Raw genomic sequence first — 20,724 nt, 5'->3', positions numbered from 1 at the left:
TTCAAATTTCTCGCTTCCTGCTTCACTGATCACATATCAAAACAAGCTGTCAATCAAATGAATGGTTAAAGATATAAATTAGCAAAAGATCGTATACGCTCAAACTCTATCACTGATTCGACAACCTCAGTCTGTAGCAAGCTTCAGAGAAAACTACTGTTGACCCACAGATTTTCTCTCTGAAATTCTTCCATTTAAGCCTGTCACAGAATACTTTAGCAGTGTTGATAGCATTTATCTGAAGGCTGTTAGCCGAGCATCTGAATCACGTTCTATAATTCGCTGAAAAAAATTATATATATTACAAAAATGGAGATAGAAGATGGATGCTTTGGTGGTTTTCTAAGCTTTGCAGAGCTGGAGAGATATTTCATCCATGGTAAGTGTAAATGTTGGCAGCAGATTATATCCTACAAAGTAAGTTGATAATTTTTAATCAGTCCTTCTTGAAAACAAACTTGAAAATCAAATTTCTTTGATTTGGCGTTGAACTGAGCAAAACTTGGTTGCCAGCATTTTTTACCTTGACTGGAGTTGATTACTGCCGTTTCGTTGTAACATTTTTACAATTATGGGATTGTGTATCGTTTTAATCAGTAATAAAAAAGCAAATACAACATTGGGAATACATATTCCCTCTAACTTTGAAAATTGGCAACCTTTTGTCGTCTGTGGGTCAGTGACATCAGGGGTTATGTTTTTTTTTTAATATTTGGCTCTCTATGAAAACGTTTCCTTTAAAGGAAATCTTTCTATGGCAAGATGAAATTTAAGGTAGTTTGAAAAAAGTTTAGTTACATTATACAGTGTCTTTTAGTTTGTCAACCCATATCAGATTTTAAGATTCCTTTACAACAAGTTCTTCGGCGATAGTTTCAAAATTTTTTGATTTCTCAAGCGATACCACCATAAATTTTTTTTTTATGAAGACGTGATTCTCATGTAACATTACACAGTAACCGAACAAATGATATAGAATTCCGCTCTTTCCGCTTGTTTGCACCGCAGCCATTAAGGATATCCCACGAAATCAGATATAAAGCTTTTCTCAGCACGCTACAAACGTTATTTCAGCAAAAATCGTAACCCCTTATTAAGACGTTTGGCTTAAGACAGACCACATAAGAGTGATAGCAAATGTGAATGATACTGTGAACAAAGCTGAAATCTCGAGGACACAGTCAGACAACAAAAAATTTCGTTTGTCAAACAGATTTTTCTCGTTTTTCCTTGTTTAGAGATTGGTCCTCATTCTTCATGATTGATTAGCTTCTTAGTGCTTAAAGGATCATAGGATTTTCTTGTTAAACCATCAACAAAAATTTTTCCGGGACTCTTCAGGGTTTTGTTTACCCAAGAGTTTCACTTCTTCCGCGTACTAAGGCGATGAAAGTAGGATGATTTACTGTTCCACTACGTCATATCCTATAGGTGTGCTTTTCCCTTGATTTTCTGAGAAAAAAACCATCAGTCCGTAATTTTTGTATTCAAATCACGTTAAGGTTCCTTTGCTTGATACGTGTTAATTAGCTATTCGAGTTCGTCCAAATAGGGTTAATAAAAACATTGTGTCTGCCCCGTGACTTATACTGATAACAAAGATAGTTACACCTACTGTTCTGTCTTGTCAGTGGAAAATCATGAAGAAAATGGTTTCAAATTTAAGAATGGAAGGTTCAAAAGAAAGCGTTAAAGTTTGGGAATGAAAGAGTAAAGGGCCGTTTTGCGATGAGAAAGAGAAAGTGAAGCTGTTAAGGGAAGTAAAGGAAAAAATCGAGCCACCAACATGGAACCACAATTTGCCCACAAAAGGGCGACAAGTGTGGACAAAAAAGCTCTCTATGAAACACCAAATACCCTCAACTGAATTACAAAGAAATGACCAGTAGTTAAAGAGAGGATGACTTTGCTGATGAACGCAGTTGAGAGTAAACGGATACTTTGGAAAAATAACGAAAAGGAAAGAGGCTTTGAGCGTTTTAAAAATCTTTTTCACTATCGATTGCGCTTATATTTTTCAAAGTAGAGGTTTTCTTTATACCAGTATAAATTATCATTCTTTGCAATGCTCAAGTTTTATTTCTGTACAAATACGTCATTGCTTTATTTTTAAAGCTGCTGAAAACTATGAAACGTATCTGCTAGAGGACGAAAGGAAATCCTCTTTCGCTCTAATTAAATCGCCATGCGCATTAACTGATATACCCAATACTGTTCTAATACTGAAACAACCATTGTATAAAGAAACTCTTTTTTTACCCAATTGCTGAAGGAAGTTTGCCGTTCGTGCTTAACAGGAACTCTGACAAAAGTAAACTAAATCAGCGAGATATTAGCCCCGCAGACCGAGCTACCAATTTATTTAAGATACGAAACATTTTTTTAGGTCTTCGAGTGGGTTTTCAAAGATTTGCCAACGGTTTAGTGAACAAGGAATTTTCTTTAGAACGGAATTATGTCTCTGAGTAGAACCAACTATCAATATTACATTTAATATATAACAAAGTCAGACCTTCTTAAACGTCTTACTCGCATGCTGACCTATTGTTATTCTAAGTCAGTTTTACCACTTCCTGACGACGACTTACAATACGCACTCCAACGCTTGCAGATGGAGTCTAAGATCGTATCACTCTTCTTTATACTTTTATCTTAAGTACTTTATTGTGTGTGACAGGAAAATGTTCTTAAGATAGGCCTGCACGCACTCTTAGGCTGCGCGAAAAACGAGCACCTTAAATCTGCGGTCACCTTAAAATGATTCGTCACTTGAATTGAAACGAAATGAGGTAGGCTTTTTTTTATATCAAGCCAAGCTGTTCCTGTAAAAAATAATTTATTTTGCTTGTGCAAAGAGAAAGATAAAAGAAAATTGTGGCCGTTGTTCAAAACGATTACGACTTATTTTACCCATGACATGTTAATTTGCCACGCTCCACGCTTGAATAATTTAACTCAAAATAATACAGGTAATTTAGTGTTAACAACTGGGTTGAAAACGTAAATTAGCCACCGTAAAGGGTAAAAAAGCTGACGTTTCGAGCGTTAGCCCTTCGTCAATCGCTCTGACGAAGGGCTTACATTTTTCTTATCAACTATCTGAAACATATACGCTTTTATTTGAGCGTTTTTACTGCAAATCGACGATCAAGTTGAAATGTTGGATACAATCTTCGACAGATAATCACTTTATGTTTGAGAGAAGGAATAACTTAACGAAGGAACTGTCTAAGAGCCGTGAAATGAGTTGGGATAATTTGTTAGGAGTTTGAGGCTAGGGTACTTAATGTTCGCAGTAGAAGTGGCACTCTAGTTATAAAGAGTTTCTATCATCGAAACATCCTGTTGTTGATGATATTTAACGGCGTTGCAAGTGGCTTACTTCTGATTTAGCCAGTGCAACATAGGGTTTAAGTAATGAGAATAATAACCATTGTTCCTTATTATTTTTCACGGATGGCTCAACCTAAGATATGAATGGCTTGACCGTTGTAACCAATTATTTCCTAGAAACACATGTGATTGAACTACCCGAAATCTCTTTTAATTCTTTTACCGATTATTATTCAGCAAATAGCTTCAATATACCGCTCAAGTATTTTACTCAGAATACCTTGTTCATAGCAATATTTAATAACAGTGCTTCCCATGGATATTCCATTTTTCCTTGGTTTAGATATTTCTTCCTGTAGCGTTGATGTCACTTTGTATTCATTGCACTCCCCGGAAACTGTGACATAACAATCGTGACAACGCTTCCGGTTGAATCGACTTCCTGTCTTCTTTGAGCACCAAGTTTAAGCCTTTTTTCTTCAGTTCTAACTGACGCTCTTTGCATAATGGGTGAATTTTATTTTACCACTTTTGAAAAACCTTCGGTGCTTTTTGCAGTGAATCTGGAATATTTTTGAGCCCAATAATGAAGATCAGTTTAGAACTAACAGGAAGTGACCCTGCAGTTTTTCCGGTTAACAAAACAATCGTCACAAATGACTTTTCTTAGACTTCCTGTCATTCGCGTTACTAACGCTAATATTCTTTGCTGGTGGTATTCGTGGAAAGGTGTCTTACTAGGTAGACAACAGAACAATTCTGCATCTTTTCATTGTGAACTTACAGGAGTTGTCTGCAGGTTGAGTAGACAGCTGTTGCTCGTGGCAGGGAAACGTTCTAAGGGGACCGCATGACATTTCTCAGTATTAAGAAAAACACAAGTGAGTCTGGATGGCACGGTGCGCTCGCTGCCAGGGTCACTACACTTTATTACTTGGTCTATAGTTAAGCATATTTATTTAGAGTGCATTTAATTAACATTCTCGTGAAGCAATTGTTCTAATAACTTTCCTTTAGTCTTAAATTAACTTAATTTTTGTTCAAGGCTTTCTTCGTTTAAGGATGAAAGAGTGAATAACTCCAGCTGAAAATACTTTTAACCCGAAATTCGTTTTGAACAACAACAAACATACCTCGTCGTGGCGTGTACTTCTCAGTCTCAGTCTATTCCTCCTTAATCATCCGTACATCATTTACATGATTTGATTCTTTTATTATTCACGAACATTTGTACTCAGGGTAAGAATTCCTTCATGACCTGAGCTAAATAAAGGCATTTTCTTTGTTGCGTTCTTAGCTGATGTATTATTTGTTTCATTCGTAGACTACGATCTGGATGCATTCAGGGACATCAAACCATTCCAAATACCCAAGTCCAAAGATTGTGAAAGGTACAGTGACCTACCGACTAACGGCTTCCTAAACTGGGCAGCATGCCCACAGCCACCTCGTTATGCCGAGATGCCCCCTCCTCTCCAGCGCATACAGACAAACAATGCGGAAGAGGTTGTCTTTTTCAACGTGCAGAAGTGTTACGAAAAGGTCCAGTGCCGAAAGAACAAGAAATCGAAACAGCGTGTCCAAGGGGCCACAATCAATTTACGAGTCACGACCGATACACCCATCTCTAAAGTAGAAGTGTACGTAGAGAGGCTACCAAAGGCTGCTGTTCTCTGCGGAGACAGCAATGGTAGAGTCCCACTCAAACTTAAGATGGAGAATCTCATGTATTCTGATGTAAGTATTTATTCTGTTGTATTATTGAATAAAAAAGTGCGTTATGTCATTGCCCGGTTGTACTGGACGTGTAGACAATGCCATTTGAACATGATTTTTAATGGAACTGGTGTATGCAAGGTTTTTTCATCTTCTTTAGATAACATACTATATCAAGGAAGTTAGGTTTAGGGTGAAAAAAGCTTGAATATTGTACATTGACCTTGTCGATAGAACCTGGGAAACATATAAAGCCAGTGGCGAGCTAGCAAATAATACACTAGTAACTCATGGAACATTACTAGTACTTGTTGTTACTCACCGTTTTGTTCTATTGTGTCATTCTGCTATAATAAATTACATTTTAGACAGGGAGCATATAGCCTTTAATGACTGGAAGTCTTTCTCGGAATTTTTCGCCATCAAGCTTGCGGTGTCCTTAGGTGAAGTCTGGAGGAACTGTGAGCATCAAAATACTGCTTTCATGCCCAGCTCTTCTAGACTTTATCTAGAGTCTTTTGCTTCTCTTTCTTCTTGGACTATTTTAATGGAACACTTGCCCCAAGTTTGGTAGAAGTCTAGTATAGTTAGCTATGGTTGTTAAGTTTGGATATTAGGTTTGTGTGGTTATGTTATGTGTATTTACTGATCCTTCATTTTCTTTTTCTTTCTTGAAGAACTACCAGAGACAGGATCAATACTTCTCTGTTGACTTGGACTCTGTGTATCATAATCCAATCACCGGCTCTCCAGTATACAAGCTGTCCACAGTGGACTCGGAAAGACGCAACCGCTTTTGGCTGTTAGCTTACATTGTTTACGCCAATGGACGTAAGAGTCAACCATTTTACAGCGAACCTTTTTTGCTTAAAAGTAAGAGAAGCTGTAAGGCCTCTCCTTATTAACACATTCTTAATTCTGACCTCCATGAAAAACTGATACAAGAAGGGTGGAACTCAGAAAGTTCAATTCAAAGTTCTAATCTTTTTCTTCTTTGTACATTCTTTTCCTTCTTGGTTCATAGTTGCCTCTTGCTTTGTACTTGCCTCTTTCTTACTGAGTTGATATTTTCCAGCCTACTTTACGTTCAAAGATAGTCAAATAATCATAGTGCCATAGCTCCCTTAAAGAAAACTTTATATTAATAAAAAGATGGTGTATCAATTTGTTTAAAATGGTCTTGAAAAGATCATGGATTTACTTTAACCGTGACGCAAATTATACATGAAGAACGATACACCTATTTGTTTTTCGGTTCATCACTTACTAGTGCGATTTTTGAAATGTTAGTTGCCTGAGTAATTGTGTAAAAAGATGTAAATATATCGAAACAATTTCTTTCCATGAAGCTCTCTCCAACAAAAGCTACAAAACTCAAACAGTGAAATGTTTGAATCCACGAGACCTTAAGCTTGAGTAGAATTGTGGTTGTACAAGTTCTGATTTGCGTCAAGAAAGCAAAAAACGTTATAAATTTTAAGCTTGGTTGACCGTAAGCGTGGGACAAAGAAATAATATTTTCTACGTCTAATTTTCAAGGGAAAAAAAGCTACAGAACCGTTTGCGGCACTAACATGCGTCTAGATTGAATATTTCTTTGATTCCTGTGAGAATACCATACGTGTAAATACTACTGCCATCTGTGCTACTAAAGTACTGAGTTGTTGTAACCTTCTTGGTTACCTTTTATTACATTGACGATGGTGTTTTCTGAAACAAGACTGAAAGATTAACACACTAGAAGTGTCATTCACCGTCATTAAAAGATGTTTTAATGATACGAGAAAAGATAAGTTGAATTGTATCAATTTAAAAGGTTTAACTAGTGATATTTCATAAATAAAGTAGTAACAGAGAAACATTTGAATAAATAAAACAACAACAGTAACAATTTAATTGTGGATTATGTTTTAAAAAACATTTTGTCATGATTGTCTTGCTTTAGTCTTTTTCCTTGAGGGGAAGCCGCAGGATTTTGATTGTGTCAAAGTAAAATTTATCTGATCTCCCCATAGGGCTACCCTCATTGACAGTCAATTTCCTGTAGTCCCCCTCCCCTTTATACTTGCTGGCGACGACTAATACCTCCTCCCTTGCTCCTGAAAACCAAGTGATTCCCCCACCCCGCAATCCTTCCAGGCGATAAATAAGGACTGCTCCATGAAACACGTCAAAAACGCCGATCACGAAGTGTTCGTGTTGTGGCTAAGTTGGCGCGAGTCCATGCTTTTCAAAATTGTCCACCAGTACCTTTGTGATAACACGGTTTCTCGTTGATACCCTGTGGTTTCCCTGTTTGCTGCTCCCCCCTAAGATATTCAAACATGCGTGATTCTCTTTACGACCCTACTCCCTTCTCCCATGCTTATCCGCGAGACTGAGGTGTCTTCTACTACTTCCCAGTGCTTTTTCCTTTGATCGTGCCTCAAACGTTCAAGATCATGATTTCAGTTATGTGACTCCTCTCCCAAAATCTACTCTTTACTTTCCCGGTTTTTCTCCCTTCCTGTACCCTGGTTTTCTTTCTCAAATGTAATCCATTCCAATAGATTCCTTTCAATTTTGCCTTGAAGGTTCACAATCACGATTTGAGTTATGTGTCTCGTTCTCTTTACAATTTCACTCGTCATAATTATCATTAAGTCGTACATTTCAATACGCGGCCTTAACAGTTTTCCTAGGCGTTGTCCGCTCACTTTATACTCCTTTGTACTTTCCAAGTTTTCCACCCTTCGAGTTGCCTGAATTTCTCTTTTGTTTTTTCTTTTTCCAGTGTATTCAATTTCAGTATAATCCCTATAATAGTGCCACGGACATTCACCAACCCCACTTCGAGTCACATACCTCGTTCTCTTTCTGCCCTCTCTGGCCATATGAAGTCGTTCATTTCAAGCACGGTTTTTAGGCGGTTTTCCATGGCCTTGCATGCCTGCTCCCTTCCTCGAAGACTCCTCTGTGTTTCCCAGATTCCCCCTTCAGTTACTGCCAGTCATTTTTTATTTTTTTCCAAAATGTTTCATCTATTTCTTCGATTTTAGGTGTTCACTCGCTTGTGTGTCATTCTATTGCGACATCGTGATCTGTGTTTAGATGAATTACCTGGTGGCTTCCATTTCTTTGATGACCAGTTTAGATTTTACCTTTATTTCTGCAGCGCGGCAGGAGAAATAAAGGTTAGCCATGTGTTGTATGTACGGGAAGCAGTTCGTTTATTATTTGTGGCCGCCAATTATTGCACTTGAAGAGACCGGAATTCTTCACTCAAGTACAAGTCGCATAAAATGGTACAGTTTTGATATGGGACCATGACATCATCTGATGGAAGAGTAATGAAATAGTGAGAGTGGTAAATAACAGACTGATTAGGGCTAGAGAAAGGATTGTCTATACAGCAGTGAGGAAATTCCTGGTTATCCTTTTTTTAATAAAATTTGTTTCAATGGACAATTTCCCTTCTAAAAAAGACTTAAGGGGATGTTAACAGCAAAAATACAAACTAAATGGATGAATTAGGATCCATTAAGCATGTCTACAGATGTGACAAATGGATTCGATTCAACAACTTGATTTCCTCTTGAAGCTGCAAAGGTTTGCACGAGGGTAATTTTCCTCCTAAAACTTGAAGAATATTTTTAGCAGCAGCCGCGGCCGGCCGGTGATGAATTCCCGCCATTTGGAAGTGCGGCCAGGTTACTTAGTTATTTTCAAAATGGCGGAGCTTTGAGGTCGAATGGAGACCATTTCCGAACAGTTAAGCAACTCTTTACAATCTCATGACGTGGTAAGAAGCAAATTTTATTAAGTAATATTTGTAGAATATGATTTGCCATGAAGCCATTGGTTTGGTTGCATTATATTGTTTTGTATGAAGGTATTGTTGGAATTATGAATAACTCACCGTCTAAAAGTTTGTTTATATATTTCTAGCATTGATATCTTCAAGTTCTTTTCTACCAACACAACCCTTCGCATGAATATTATGCTTCCCTTCCATGCTTATATATAATATTTCGGCCCATGTTTCATATGGTCAGCTAGTAAATCAAGCAGCTATGGCAGCTATGGCAGCTATGGCAGCTATGGCAAGCGGAGTACAATCGATCATCTTGGCTGTCTTTATGATCTATAATAAGTGATCGATTATTTCTTGTGCGCCTAGCTTTGCTAATCGAAAGTTTTAGCTGTTGGCAAAATTTTATTTGATCCATTCAGGGTGAATAGACCTTTTTAGCTTCATACGTATGGTCTATATTAACCAGAGATTGGTTACGTGGTCCGAATGAGTAAACAACAGTCACCGCCATAACAAATCAACTACGAAGGGCAGAGAACAGTCGAATAGTCCACGATCATTGCGTCTATAACTTCCATAATATTTCCACAAATTCAGACTTGTCTTTTCATAAATACCCTTAGGATCCTAAGCTTCACAAGTTAAATGTCCATGTTGTAATTCTTCAACTACTAGTCAAACGAATTTGTATTTTAATCTGCACGAGTAAATGGTCTGAATAGTAATTTCGTCTCTTCTCGATTTTTTAATGTCATGGTTGTTTATTACTTTCTTTTTAACCAACTATGTAATTCCGGAATAAAGAAAGATCAAAATTAAGACCGAAGAGTAGCATCCAGTACCAAGGTGTGCTCTGAACATGATTTTAAGTTTGTAGACAGCCGAACCAGGAGATTGATAGCAGCGCTTTTAATAAGATTTGATAAGGTGGCTACCTCGGTAAAGCAACCGTCGGAGACTAAAATGGGAAATAATTTCCCCTTCGTTAGCCCATTTGTTCTATTCAGAATAAACCGACTTCAAATGGAGTTTTCTGAGTTAAACTTCGGTAAATAATAACTAAATATTAGTTTTCTTAATTTGTAACAATTGTTTAATTGACCTTATCAAAATCTTTCATTTTCTGACCTGCTCCCTGAGTTACACACATAGGTCTCCTGAAAGGACAGACGCCCGGTTACTTGTTACCGAAATTTGAGTCCTTATGTTCTTGGAAATGTCATGTATGATAAGACAATATCAGTCATTTTTATCGAAACGTTTTTCATTAAGGCAAAATTCTAAAAGATCCCCAGATGTTCTAGATCTTAATAAGTGAGTTTTCTTGAAAGCTTCCGAAAAGTCACAGAAAGATCCAGAATAATGATAATCATCCAACATCGCATAATACTAAACACTTTCGACTGGTAGTCTACAAAACCAATACGAGATAATATCCCGTGTGTATCAAATTTCCATATGAACATGTTCTCAAATTTTGCTATGCACCAAACCTTTCTTCGCCTGACCGATCCAGATTCCATTGTTTTCCATTCGACTCACTTGGTAACGCCCTGATCTTTGTTTACAGATTTTTCTTCTGCCTGCAATTGGAAACAAACCTCTCATTCTCTTGTCTTAAACGCAGAACGAATTTTTTGTGATCGCAAGCTTTCCTTTTTATCAGGTGAAATCAAAGATAAATGGCGGTGAATTCCACGAGTTTTGTTCATGGGAAAAATTATAGGATTACTCGTCTGCGGCCTGCGGAAGCGTTAGGGCATTCGCTATCGTTTACATAAGATACTTGAATTAAATCAATCAGCCATTGAATTCTAACTGCTTTCATGATTCCGTTTTTCATATCAGCGTAAACATTTGTCGAGCCTCCGATTGCTTCACGAAAAATAACAGAAAGTCACTTACTCATATTCTGGCAAGCCATAACCATACGAACATGGTCTTCTTGGCTTTTTACAGCAAATGCAGCTTTTTTTTTTTTAATAAAAGGTTAGACGCTAAGTGTACAATGGCTGATTTTGTTCCTCTCTTCATCGATTAGCCTCGGGTAAGCGTTTTTAATGCAAACTTTTAAGCATCTTTGCAAAAACGTGCCGAATTTAATTGTATGTGTTATCAACAAGTACGCTATTTATTGATTTTCAAGTATGGTTAAGTAGCAGTTGAGACGAAGTATTGTTTTATTTGTTGAAAAATATTTGATGATTTTAGTTCAGTACAGAATTGCTTGAAATTTATTTTAAGTAACCGACGATGTGTACTTCTACTAGGCACATGATGAATTCATGTAGAACACGCGAAGCAAACAGAAAGAATGAATCTAACAATCAAAAGCCACGGAATCTGAAAAATAAATAAGGTAAATACTCCAATACTAAATTGACCATCATTAACAATGTTATTTTTTTTTTTTTTTTTCGTTCTGAAGACTCGACTTGAATTCATGTAGAACACGCGAAGCAAACAGAAAGAATGAATCTAACAATCAAAAGCCACGGAATCTGAAAAATAAATAAGGTAAATACTCCAATACTAAATTGACCATCATTAACAATGTTATTTTTTTTTTTTTTTTTTTCGTTCTGAAGACTCGACTTGAACGTGGCAAAGTATACCCCGCGATTTACAACAGAATGCCCGCCGGAGCTCCGGCGGGTGCCGACTCTGTTTGAAAACATTGATTTGGGCTGCCATTTTGAGTTGCTGTTCACCCGCCAAGTGACCTCAATAGCTATTTATGTAAAAGGATTATTTGTCAGGAGTGGGATTCGAACCCACGCCTACAAGAGTAGACTGCGACCTGAACGCAGCGCCTTAGACCGCTCGGCCATCCTGACTTCCGTAACATCATATGATTTAAGTTATTTGTTAATACTTCAGGAAGGGAGGGGAGGGAGAAGAGGGGGGGGGGTGGGTAGTTAAGCCGAGTAAGGCGTTATGGGTCGGAACGAGGTTTATGACTATATTTCACTCGAGCTGAAACGAGGTCAATCTTTTAAATCAACTCACCACCCGAACCCCCACCACCTCCTCAATTGTTTGCGTGACGGTTCCATCTTTGATCAGTGGCACCCTCGTTAACTCGAATTCCCCGCTAACTCGAAGCAAAACTGATTTCCCTTGAATTTGCCTAATATATTTACTGTAATTTTAACCCTATAACTTAAAACCCCGATAACTCGAAGTGATTTTTACTTCCCTTCAGGTACTTCGATAACTCGAAGTCGATTTTCACTTTTGTGAACTAATGAGCCATAATATTTTACACCGGAAGATTACATTTAATCTTATTTACTTGTGTTTTCATGCTTTTGTTTTGTTTTGCCATTTTTATGCTCTTACATTGCTAGAAATCTTTCAATAAAACATGATGTATAGGCATAAAACCTCTTTAATCAAGTGTTTCTGGTCTTTTTGTTCAAAACCCCAATAACTCGAAGTAATTTCAATTTCCCTTGGCAATTCAAGTCACCAGGGTTCAACTGTACATGTAATGCAACAATTTCCGGCTCAACAATTTCGTCTTGTTAGAACCATATCATTTCATTCAGTGAATCGTGTGTATTGGTTGAAATTTTAAGCACACAGTAACCTCTGGTCCTTTAACATAACTTATTTCGAGTTCAAGAATGACATGTTTCACTCGATTCGCATTGTCAGCTAGATCTTTGAAAAACGAGAAATGAGATAAACTCCTTTCCCCTTCCCATCAAATTGATGGCGCGATAACTCGATAATGTCTTATTATGTCTGAGAAAATAAAGGTTCCATTATATTCTCTTGGCGTGAATCAATTGTAATTCAATAAGGACTATGTAAAAGAAACTTCGAAGTCCTTCGGTACATCTCAAGTGTAGCTATAAAAAGTTTTGGATGTGTACTCCTTGTTAGGTTTTGCATTTCATAGTTTTGCGAAATTACTTGAACCCAAAGTTATATACGCAACAAAACGCTTGAATTTTGAGAATGCGTTATGTGCCATACTCAGCTCTACTTTACACCCCTCCCCATCCCATGAGGAAGTAACTTCGCGTATGTCAGGGTGGCCGAGTGGTGTAAGGTCGCAGTCGAATCTCACTTGTGACATAAATGGCATTCTTTCAACAATCCATCTCGAATGTTTCAATTTAGTCAAATTTCGCCACTGATTCACACTGTACATACCTCAACCGAGTTCGGGGTCCTTACTTTCGGACCGAGCTATTTCCTCCATCAAGTGCGTGGGCCTGAAATCAGCTCAAATGATTAAAAGGGGAACCCACAGCCAACAGAACGGCCCAAGAAGAGGATGTTAGTAAGATTACCATTTATAAAATCCCAGTGGTGGGTTTGTTCCTAGTTGCGCGAAACGGACGACCATCGAGATCCAAATGAACCAATTTGAGATTTTAAGTCGTTAGTGCTTTGAATATTAGAAGGAATAAAAAGAAGTGGACCTCGACTTCGTATTCTTCGCCAATCGTTAAAATATATTTTTTAAAAACAATTGGTGATCGATGACGGTAGAATTTGGCAACTACAACGGCTTTAGTAACTCACAATTAAAAAAATAAAACGAAGGGGTGTTATTTCACTTACATCTGGGGTGCAATTCGCTCTCCGGAGACTCTCATGACCTAAAAAGTCAAAACAAAAATAAATGTATTGACTGCTGAATAAATAATGAAATAAATAGGGGCATAGTTACGGCAAACGGCTTGAATTCTCGTTTCTCTATATGAACGGGAGCTCTGATTTGTCTGGTCTTGCTGGTAATCCTTCCTTTCCCTCCCCCCCCCCCCCTTCACTACAAATTCTACGCGTTCAAATAAGAAGCGAAACAGATGACCTACTGACCCCATTTAAGCTCTGCGGCTTTGTTTGAGTTGATGTAAACAGCTGAAACAGGAAGTTGAAATAAAAATAGCTCGCTTGATGTGGTTTTACTGGCATTCTTACTCCAACCACATTGATCTTCTTTTCTTTATTTTTCTGACTTCCTTTTACTTACATCATATTTCTTGATATGCCAACGAAAACATGTGAAAGAGATAAACTACATCAAGACTGCTTGTTCTCTAAACCGGTAAAGTGCGAGAGATTTGTTTACATCCGATCGACTGACCGTGACATTCATTTGTGTCACGCGGGTGGCGGCTTGTCAGGTATGGAAATCAAAGAAGCGCTCTTATGTTTTTGAGTCTCTGATGAAAGGCTGTAATTTGCATACATTTTTTTAGTGTCGGTGTTTAGAGTTATAAAAGAAAATGAGCGTCCAATATCGTCGTCACGCTAGTCTGATATTATTTAAAGTATTAGAAGCACGACAACAATAATCATCTGATAGTCTTGTGAGCCTACGAGCATTTTGAACGGAAGAGTTAAGCCGGGAAAGCCCCTTTTGTCGCCCTAGTAACGAGAACTACATTATTCAAGTGATGCTTATGTCTTAATTTATTAGCTTGTTGGAGTTAGTCTGAGCTATTGTTAAAAAGGGCCCCGTCTATTCTCAAGGTAAATGGACCAATCATTTGTTAAATAGACAACTACACGTAACAGGTGTCAATCAATTATTGGTGTTTGAACTGGGGTTGGATCTCAAGATCGTGCGTGGTTCCCATCCGACATTTTTGCAGAGTTGTTCCACCAGCTGACAGCAAATATATGGAAGATAAACTTCAAGAATTCGCACACGGAAGGGACTGTAACCTGATTAGATCATACACTGTGGTCGCGATATTGGAGTTAATGGCGAACTATTAGAACTTCCTAGTGAATCTAGATTTTTATCCTTGAATTCAAGGTTAAATCGAAAAAAATATTCTCGCCTTTACCGGCGAGGATGGAAAAATCTGAACCAAAGAGCATGGATTGTTTTGCGGCCTCTGCAGAAGCAGAGAGAGACAAGTTGCTAAGTTTGTTTAATTCCTCGATACTGAGAGATCTTTTTATGGCCAAAAATTTCCCTATCAGTGAAGAAGGTAAGTGCAGCATGAACTGTTCTTCTACTTCGCCCGAATGTGTGTAAAGCGCGCTATCTTTCATTCAGAAAACAAGATGAAAGTACATTAATATGCAAACATAAGGCTCCATAGATGTCATATCAGTTTCTTGATTCACATCGGGGATAGGAAGGCGAAGAAAAATTCAGTTATTTAACATTGGGCTCAGTATATATCATTGGGATTTGCCACTGCAAAATCCCGAAGGGCTGATAAAAATTATTATGAAATCATCAATTGAGCTTTCTTGACTGCGATGCTCAAGATTTAACTGTATTGGGTCAGAGATCAAGCGGAATTGAAAGCACAACCAAAAACGTGAAGTTGAGTTTCCGACTATTTCGGTCGAGCTGAAACAAGGTCAAATGCATTTATCGAGAGGAAACTTTCTTCTTGATGTAAACATGCCAGGGAAAGGCTATGAAAGGGTACTGAGAGGTTAAAATTTGTCTCTACGCTTCACTGCTTTTTCGTTTCAGCGCAACAGGAAGTTGTAAGTCACGTGACATCGTGATAGCTCACGCAATATTTTTTCTTGTGACCAGTTTCTTCCGCGTTACTATGTTACGGTTTGTGATTAAAGCAACTGAGTCTAAGTTTTCCATTGCAATCCGTTTCAATCTGCTCCATTAGTAGTCATCCTTAGTCCTATCAGAGTTTTAAATGACCCTTCTGTGTTTTTCTATTCAGTTGCACTAAAATTTCCGTGTTTTCCTCAAGTTTAAGGTATTTTCGCTCAGCCGATGAGACTTTTCAAAAAACTACTGCAGTGAAGCTTATTTTCTTTGGACATATAGTTAACCAATTTTTACAATTTGTGTTACACTTTTTGACCTATAAAGTACTTTAATGTGACCCACTGGAAGCAAAGTGGAAAATCACGCACCCGTCATGATTTGAAAGCATTTCAGCTCTAATCAGCAACTCGGGTTACTATGTACGAAGATTTGTAATATCTGCTGAGTCTTTTCTGTAGAATTGTGGCCAGTATGATGAAGGATGCGTGTCCTAATACCTGCTTCTTCATTTCGAAATGTAGCAAATTTATTCCGAAATGATTATGGATACCAATTCTAATTTATTCGGTGAGAAATGTGTTAAATTTCATAAAACATAAGTAATGTGCATTTTGATCGAAACCGCTTCCAGCTATCGCAATTTCTTCTCCAGATCAGCGCTGGTTATATTCTCAGTTCTTTTTTCCGACAATTTCTCTAAAGAATAATGAAAATCCTGTTTGTACATTTGGGCTTTATGGTTAGGGTACGATCAGTTACTCTGCAGACTCACAACCCATTCCATAGTGGATCTTTTGGATTCAGGATTGTTGTTACTTGCCGCAGTTTCGATACTTCTGTTCAGGAAGTTTAGGAAATAATGCATTGACAAAGGGAGTGAAATTCTCCTAATATGGCAGTTCTTTGTGATTTATGAAGAGGAAAACAATGCTGTCCGTGGGAGATCCAGCTAATCGTGCAAACCATTGCTATTATTGCTATCATTATTATTTTTTATTCCTATCCTTTTAGATGAAAAAGATGGCACTAAAACAGAACCTCAGTCTCCCACCAGCTGCTGTCATATATTTGAGAATCTGGGGCTGGAAGGGGAGGATGTTGAGATCAGGGTGGACTTTCCTGATCTGAAGCTCGTCTACCACAAGACACAGTCCCGTGCTAACCGTCAATCCAGACAACGAGTCGTGAAAGGAAAGATCAAGGTGCGTGTGCTCACTCAAGGTCATCAGGTGCAGACCATTGAGGTTTACGTCGAGAGAACTCCCAATGCGGCTCTCCTGGTTGGAGATAAATGCGGCAGAGTGTACCTCAAGTCCCAGCCAGGAACCTACTTTCCAAATAAGGTAAAGAAAAAAGGTTACGTTAGACGTCTACTTCAGGATGGTGACTGTCACAATTCGTCAAATTGTTTCTGGGGGGTGCGGGAAGAGGGGATCACGTCAAACATAATCATCTGTATGTTTTCTTGGCTTTCTTGTGTGATATTTGATTTTTATTGATATAGTTTCGATACTTAAGCTCGTGACAATATTCCTGAGGCGACTCCGTAAGACCTGTTAAATGAAACAGAAGGGCTAAATGCGGTAATTCATGGTCTAGACTAAACACGATTACGCCTACTTTATTGAGACGAGGGGGAGGTTGATCATTGATTAATCTTCCCTTCCCATTGCACATGCACATCTGTGTTGTTGTGGCAAGTTAGATTTCGTACAAAGACATAGGCATCTGTATTACGGGAAACGTATGCTGGACACTGATGTGACTTAAGTATTATTTTCGCCTGGCGCTCAAGTAAATGCGTATGCTGGCCTTGCCGTTGATTCAGAGGTGAGTAAATTGTGTTTGCTAATCTTTAGAAAGTGTGGCGTGTCCCTGATAGCGATCATTTTTTTCAAAGCTTTCCCGTCAGAGGTTTACGGTGCAAAGTCTACATAGGTAACCTAAAGGTAAAGAGCGAGTTCTGATCTCAAGATTATCAAGGGGTTAAGTTACATGAGGAGAGGAGGAGGGGGGGGGGGGGGGGAACTGGGAAGGGAGAGCCTGGGAAAAAAAGAGAATTCAGAGAGTTTTTAGTAGTGTTTGTCATCGAGTATGTGCCTAAACATTTAGGCAGATTTCGGACCTTCAATAAAAGTAGAGGTAATAACAGAGAAGAGTGCAAATCGTTGTTTCTACAAATCCTACCTTTCGCCCACCAGATATTGACATACGTATTAGAGAAAGAGGCTCAGAGGTCCACCGAGGCTAAACTCTTTCACTCAAAAAAGGGACTGTAGAATATCAATTCGCTTAAAGAAGTCCTTGAATCGCCAATTTAAACCGAGAAAAGGCCTTCGTGCTATCTCGCCTCTTATGTATTCGTAGACTCAAGTACTCCCGGCCCTCTGGTTTTTACAAAACTACTTCACAGGCCTGCTTATCAGAACATTCTCTCCACAGTATTACTTCACGGTTGATTTGGACTCTGTTTACGAGTCTCCAACGAGGCATGGCGTTCCTGTGTACAAGCTGTCTACAGTGGACGCAGAGAGACGAAATAATTTCCGTTTGGTGGTTGTGGTAGTACTAATCGGTGATCACCGCAGTAAGGAGTTCATCAGTCGACCGTTTCGTCTGCGTAGTAAAACAAATGGCAGGTTCAGAAGCTTGTCATTATAGATCATCTAGTTATGTGCTAATCTGTAAATCTCTGGCTGCACTGATAATTTTATGTGAATTCTTCAAGAAATTCAGGTGCTATTTTAGCTCTCTGCCATGAGCTGTAGGATCGCAACCCCAGCATACTTTGAATTTCTTATAGACTACAGGGAACAATTGATACCTATTTTGTCATTAACAAACCTTTTGGTTAAAAATCAGAGTGCAGCCAGAGATTTATGGATCACATAAAAGTATTATCCGTCGAGAAACAAGTCTGTCTTACCGGTTTTCATGAACTGGTTGAGGTGTACGTTAGATATTATATATCAGCTTATATTAAGTTGCAATGAGGTCCACAGAAAATGATTGAACTTTTCATGTGCTTGTACCTGAAAAGTGAAAAGAACTCTAGTAAATATTCTGTCTAACAAAATCAGAACTTCTCCAGAATAACTACCGTCGTTTGAGTTACATTGAATCTAATTCGAAATCAAGGTTTGCTCAGGCCTTGCTTCTACAATAGGAATGAAAATATTAAGGAGCTACTTTACGATCGCATAAGCCATTTTGCATCTCGCAGAGATACCAGAAACTAAAAGCAAGCCCCCAAAAAAATACTCATAAAGTTGAAATCTCCAAAAGGGGAAATGTGATAAATTTAAAAGGACCAGAGATGACACTGAAAGGATGGAAGAGATTAAAAGGAATTGTGAACTAAAAAATTGAAGAATGCAGACTTAAGTTTTCAAGGAGCAGATATTGTGACCTCTCTTCGGGGAAAGTGCGAGATTGGAAAGAAGTATTTTTGAGGCTGTGAACACTTGCTGTTCTTGAAGATCAAATTGAATTGTAATTTTAAGGCGCTCAAAGTATTAATTAATTATCTCTTTCGAGGAGTAAACGAGATTGCAAGGAAGTCGTTTTGAAGGTTGTGAACATATATGCTACTTGAATTAAGCAACAAGATTCTCCTCTTCGAATGTTTTATTTGTGGTTTTTGACGTTATTCCTAACGGTATAGTTAGTTACTTGCGTCACTCTATAGAGCAACAAAGATTTTAAAAAATTACGTAGTTACAGAGTAGGTATAAGCACATGGAAAGTTCGACATTTAAGGATCCAATGCCTTTTTTCCGAAGACTACTGCTGTGCAGTGCATTTTTGCGTCTAATGATTATCGAGCCAAGTTTGATTTCTTTGGTGATTAGTTGTTTGCAATTTAGGACTATGGATTAAGAGTAACTATCTTGTCATTTTTTGAGGTCTAGTTATGGATAATTTTTCCTCTCCCAAGACATAAAGTTTTGGAAAAGTTTAGGTACTACCATATCAGTAAGCAACCTATATAGCATAAACCTTTTATAATTATTGAAATGTTCTAGTGTAGCTTTGATACCTGCTGATCACTCCAGCTATGCCCCTGTTAAGTCATGAGTAATCATTATAGTGTAGTTTTCCTGTATCCATTTAGAGCAATTTTCAATCGAGTGTCGAAAGGAGCACGGTATTGCTATGCTTTTACTTAACTTTGCCCTGTGATTCGTACAAAAAACTTGGTCATCCTCTCAACTAATCAGATTCAAAGCTCAAAACAATTGCAGCCCGGTAACTCGCGTGTTCCCGCGCTTCAAGCAAGTTTTCCAGTTTGAGTTCTCATTGGCTTAGTACTTTGGAAACCTTTGTTCTGATTGGTCCCTGGGACTGCTATAGTTTTAGTTTTTCGACGTTCCACTTAAAACTGCTCTAATTACGTTGTTAGGTTCAAGTATTTTACGCGCTTCGTATGCGAAACAGATAATTGTCTAGCAATAATACCCCATGCATATTTCATGGTCTTTTGCCTTCAGCTTCAATAGGATTACAATCACTTAATTGAACTGTGGAAGGACGTTATGCGAGCGATGTCAATCTCTAGACTCTTCACGCCCTTTTCTAAAGAAAATGCTTGTTTTTTACTTTTTGCCAAATAAAATCTTTTAAATTTTATTTCTTTCACTATCTGTTCTGATTTAGCACCGCGTTACGGATTACTTTGCTCTCAAGCTCCGTACTCTTACCTCTCGAAAAGAATGAGGTTCAGCCGTAACTAACAGTGCGGACGGAGGAAACGAGGCTAGGGGCGAAGATTTCAATTCAAATAAACGTTTGAATTTAATGAATATGGCCCGTTTAATTGGGCAATCATACACCGAATGCAAATATGACGGACCACTCGGACGGCCCGGAACTAATAGGGTGGAAGCGAGGCTAGTCAGTCCTCTGATACTTTGTTTTGACTGCGCTGATGCTTTGTTTTGACTGCGCGTCCTTTTGACTTTGTGTTGTTGTGTAATCATTTCGCGATGCCTTCGTTCTGCTGCGTACCCAACTGCAATCAGAAAGGTTACACATCGTCATTAGGAGAAAAGGTTTCTTTCTTTAACTTTCCTAAAGCGCCTCTGATAAGAAAACAGTGGATGCACGCAATCCGTCGAGAGGAAGGCAAGGCCTTCGTCATAACAGAGCGTACGAAAGTCTGTTCACTACATTTCAGGTCAGAAGACCTTAGGAAGTCTATCAACGGACGGATTTATATCAAGGAAGGCGGTGTTCCTTCAAAATTTGACTGGTCAGGACCTTCTCCGAAAAAAAGAAAGGCCCCGACTGAACGGCAACCGCTGCCTGCGAAGAAACAACTGCTCGCCGAAGACAACTCTCATCGCTCTGATCAGTCTGCGTCTGTAAACAGTGAAGCGCAAGA

General features: G+C 38.4%; 2 protein-coding genes, 1 long non-coding RNA gene, 1 other non-coding gene and 1 pseudogene across 8 annotated transcripts; 3 read left to right on the top strand and 2 right to left on the bottom strand.

The window, feature by feature from the left end:
* Positions 1-64: 64 nt before the first annotated feature.
* On the top strand, positions 65-6,945 carry LOC113666515 (uncharacterized). 3 transcript variants are annotated; one of them, XM_027182302.2, is made up of 3 exons: positions 65-379; positions 4,658-5,070; positions 5,727-6,945. In XM_027182302.2, the coding sequence occupies exons 1-3, from the start codon at positions 310-312 to the stop codon at positions 5,952-5,954; spliced, it is 711 nt and encodes a 236-aa protein (XP_027038103.1). In that variant the 5' UTR covers positions 65-309; the 3' UTR covers positions 5,955-6,945. The 3 variants fall into 3 exon arrangements, with proteins under 3 accessions (XP_027038103.1, XP_089060813.1, XP_027038104.1); XM_089204687.1 differs by having other exon boundaries at positions 330-417; XM_027182303.2 differs by lacking the exon at positions 65-379 and adding an exon at positions 3,600-4,214.
* An 857-nt stretch (positions 6,946-7,802) lies between these two features.
* On the bottom strand, positions 7,803-13,756 carry LOC113666518 (uncharacterized). 2 transcript variants are annotated; one of them, XR_016186071.1, is made up of 4 exons: positions 13,421-13,756; positions 13,007-13,068; positions 10,336-10,425; positions 7,803-9,999 (listed from the first exon to the last, which is right to left on the bottom strand). It is a non-coding gene; the product is annotated as an uncharacterized LOC113666518 (long non-coding RNA). The 2 variants fall into 2 exon arrangements; XR_003445799.2 differs by having other exon boundaries at positions 7,803-8,364; positions 13,421-13,707.
* On the bottom strand, positions 11,596-11,679 carry Trnal-cag (transfer RNA leucine (anticodon CAG)). Its single transcript has one exon. It is a non-coding gene; the product is annotated as a tRNA-Leu (tRNA).
* Positions 13,757-13,833: 77 nt separating the features above from the next.
* Positions 13,834-19,970, top strand: LOC113666517 (uncharacterized). 2 transcript variants are annotated; one of them, XM_089204688.1, is made up of 3 exons: positions 13,834-13,986; positions 16,353-16,684; positions 17,784-19,970. In XM_089204688.1, the coding sequence occupies exons 1-3, from the start codon at positions 13,848-13,850 to the stop codon at positions 18,000-18,002; spliced, it is 690 nt and encodes a 229-aa protein (XP_089060814.1). In that variant the 5' UTR covers positions 13,834-13,847; the 3' UTR covers positions 18,003-19,970. The 2 variants fall into 2 exon arrangements, with proteins under 2 accessions (XP_089060814.1, XP_027038105.2); XM_027182304.2 differs by lacking the exon at positions 13,834-13,986 and adding an exon at positions 14,285-14,802.
* A 306-nt stretch (positions 19,971-20,276) lies between these two features.
* The window catches only part of LOC149046866 (uncharacterized), a 1,834-nt pseudogene continuing 1,386 nt past the window's right edge, over positions 20,277-20,724 (top strand).

The sequence above is a fragment of the Pocillopora damicornis genome, chromosome 4, assembly GCF_964200805.1.
Source record: "Pocillopora damicornis chromosome 4, jaPocDami1.2, whole genome shotgun sequence".
In the NCBI taxonomy this organism is placed as follows: domain Eukaryota; kingdom Metazoa; phylum Cnidaria; class Anthozoa; order Scleractinia; family Pocilloporidae; genus Pocillopora; species Pocillopora damicornis.
This window is presented reverse-complemented; position numbering and strand designations above follow the sequence as displayed.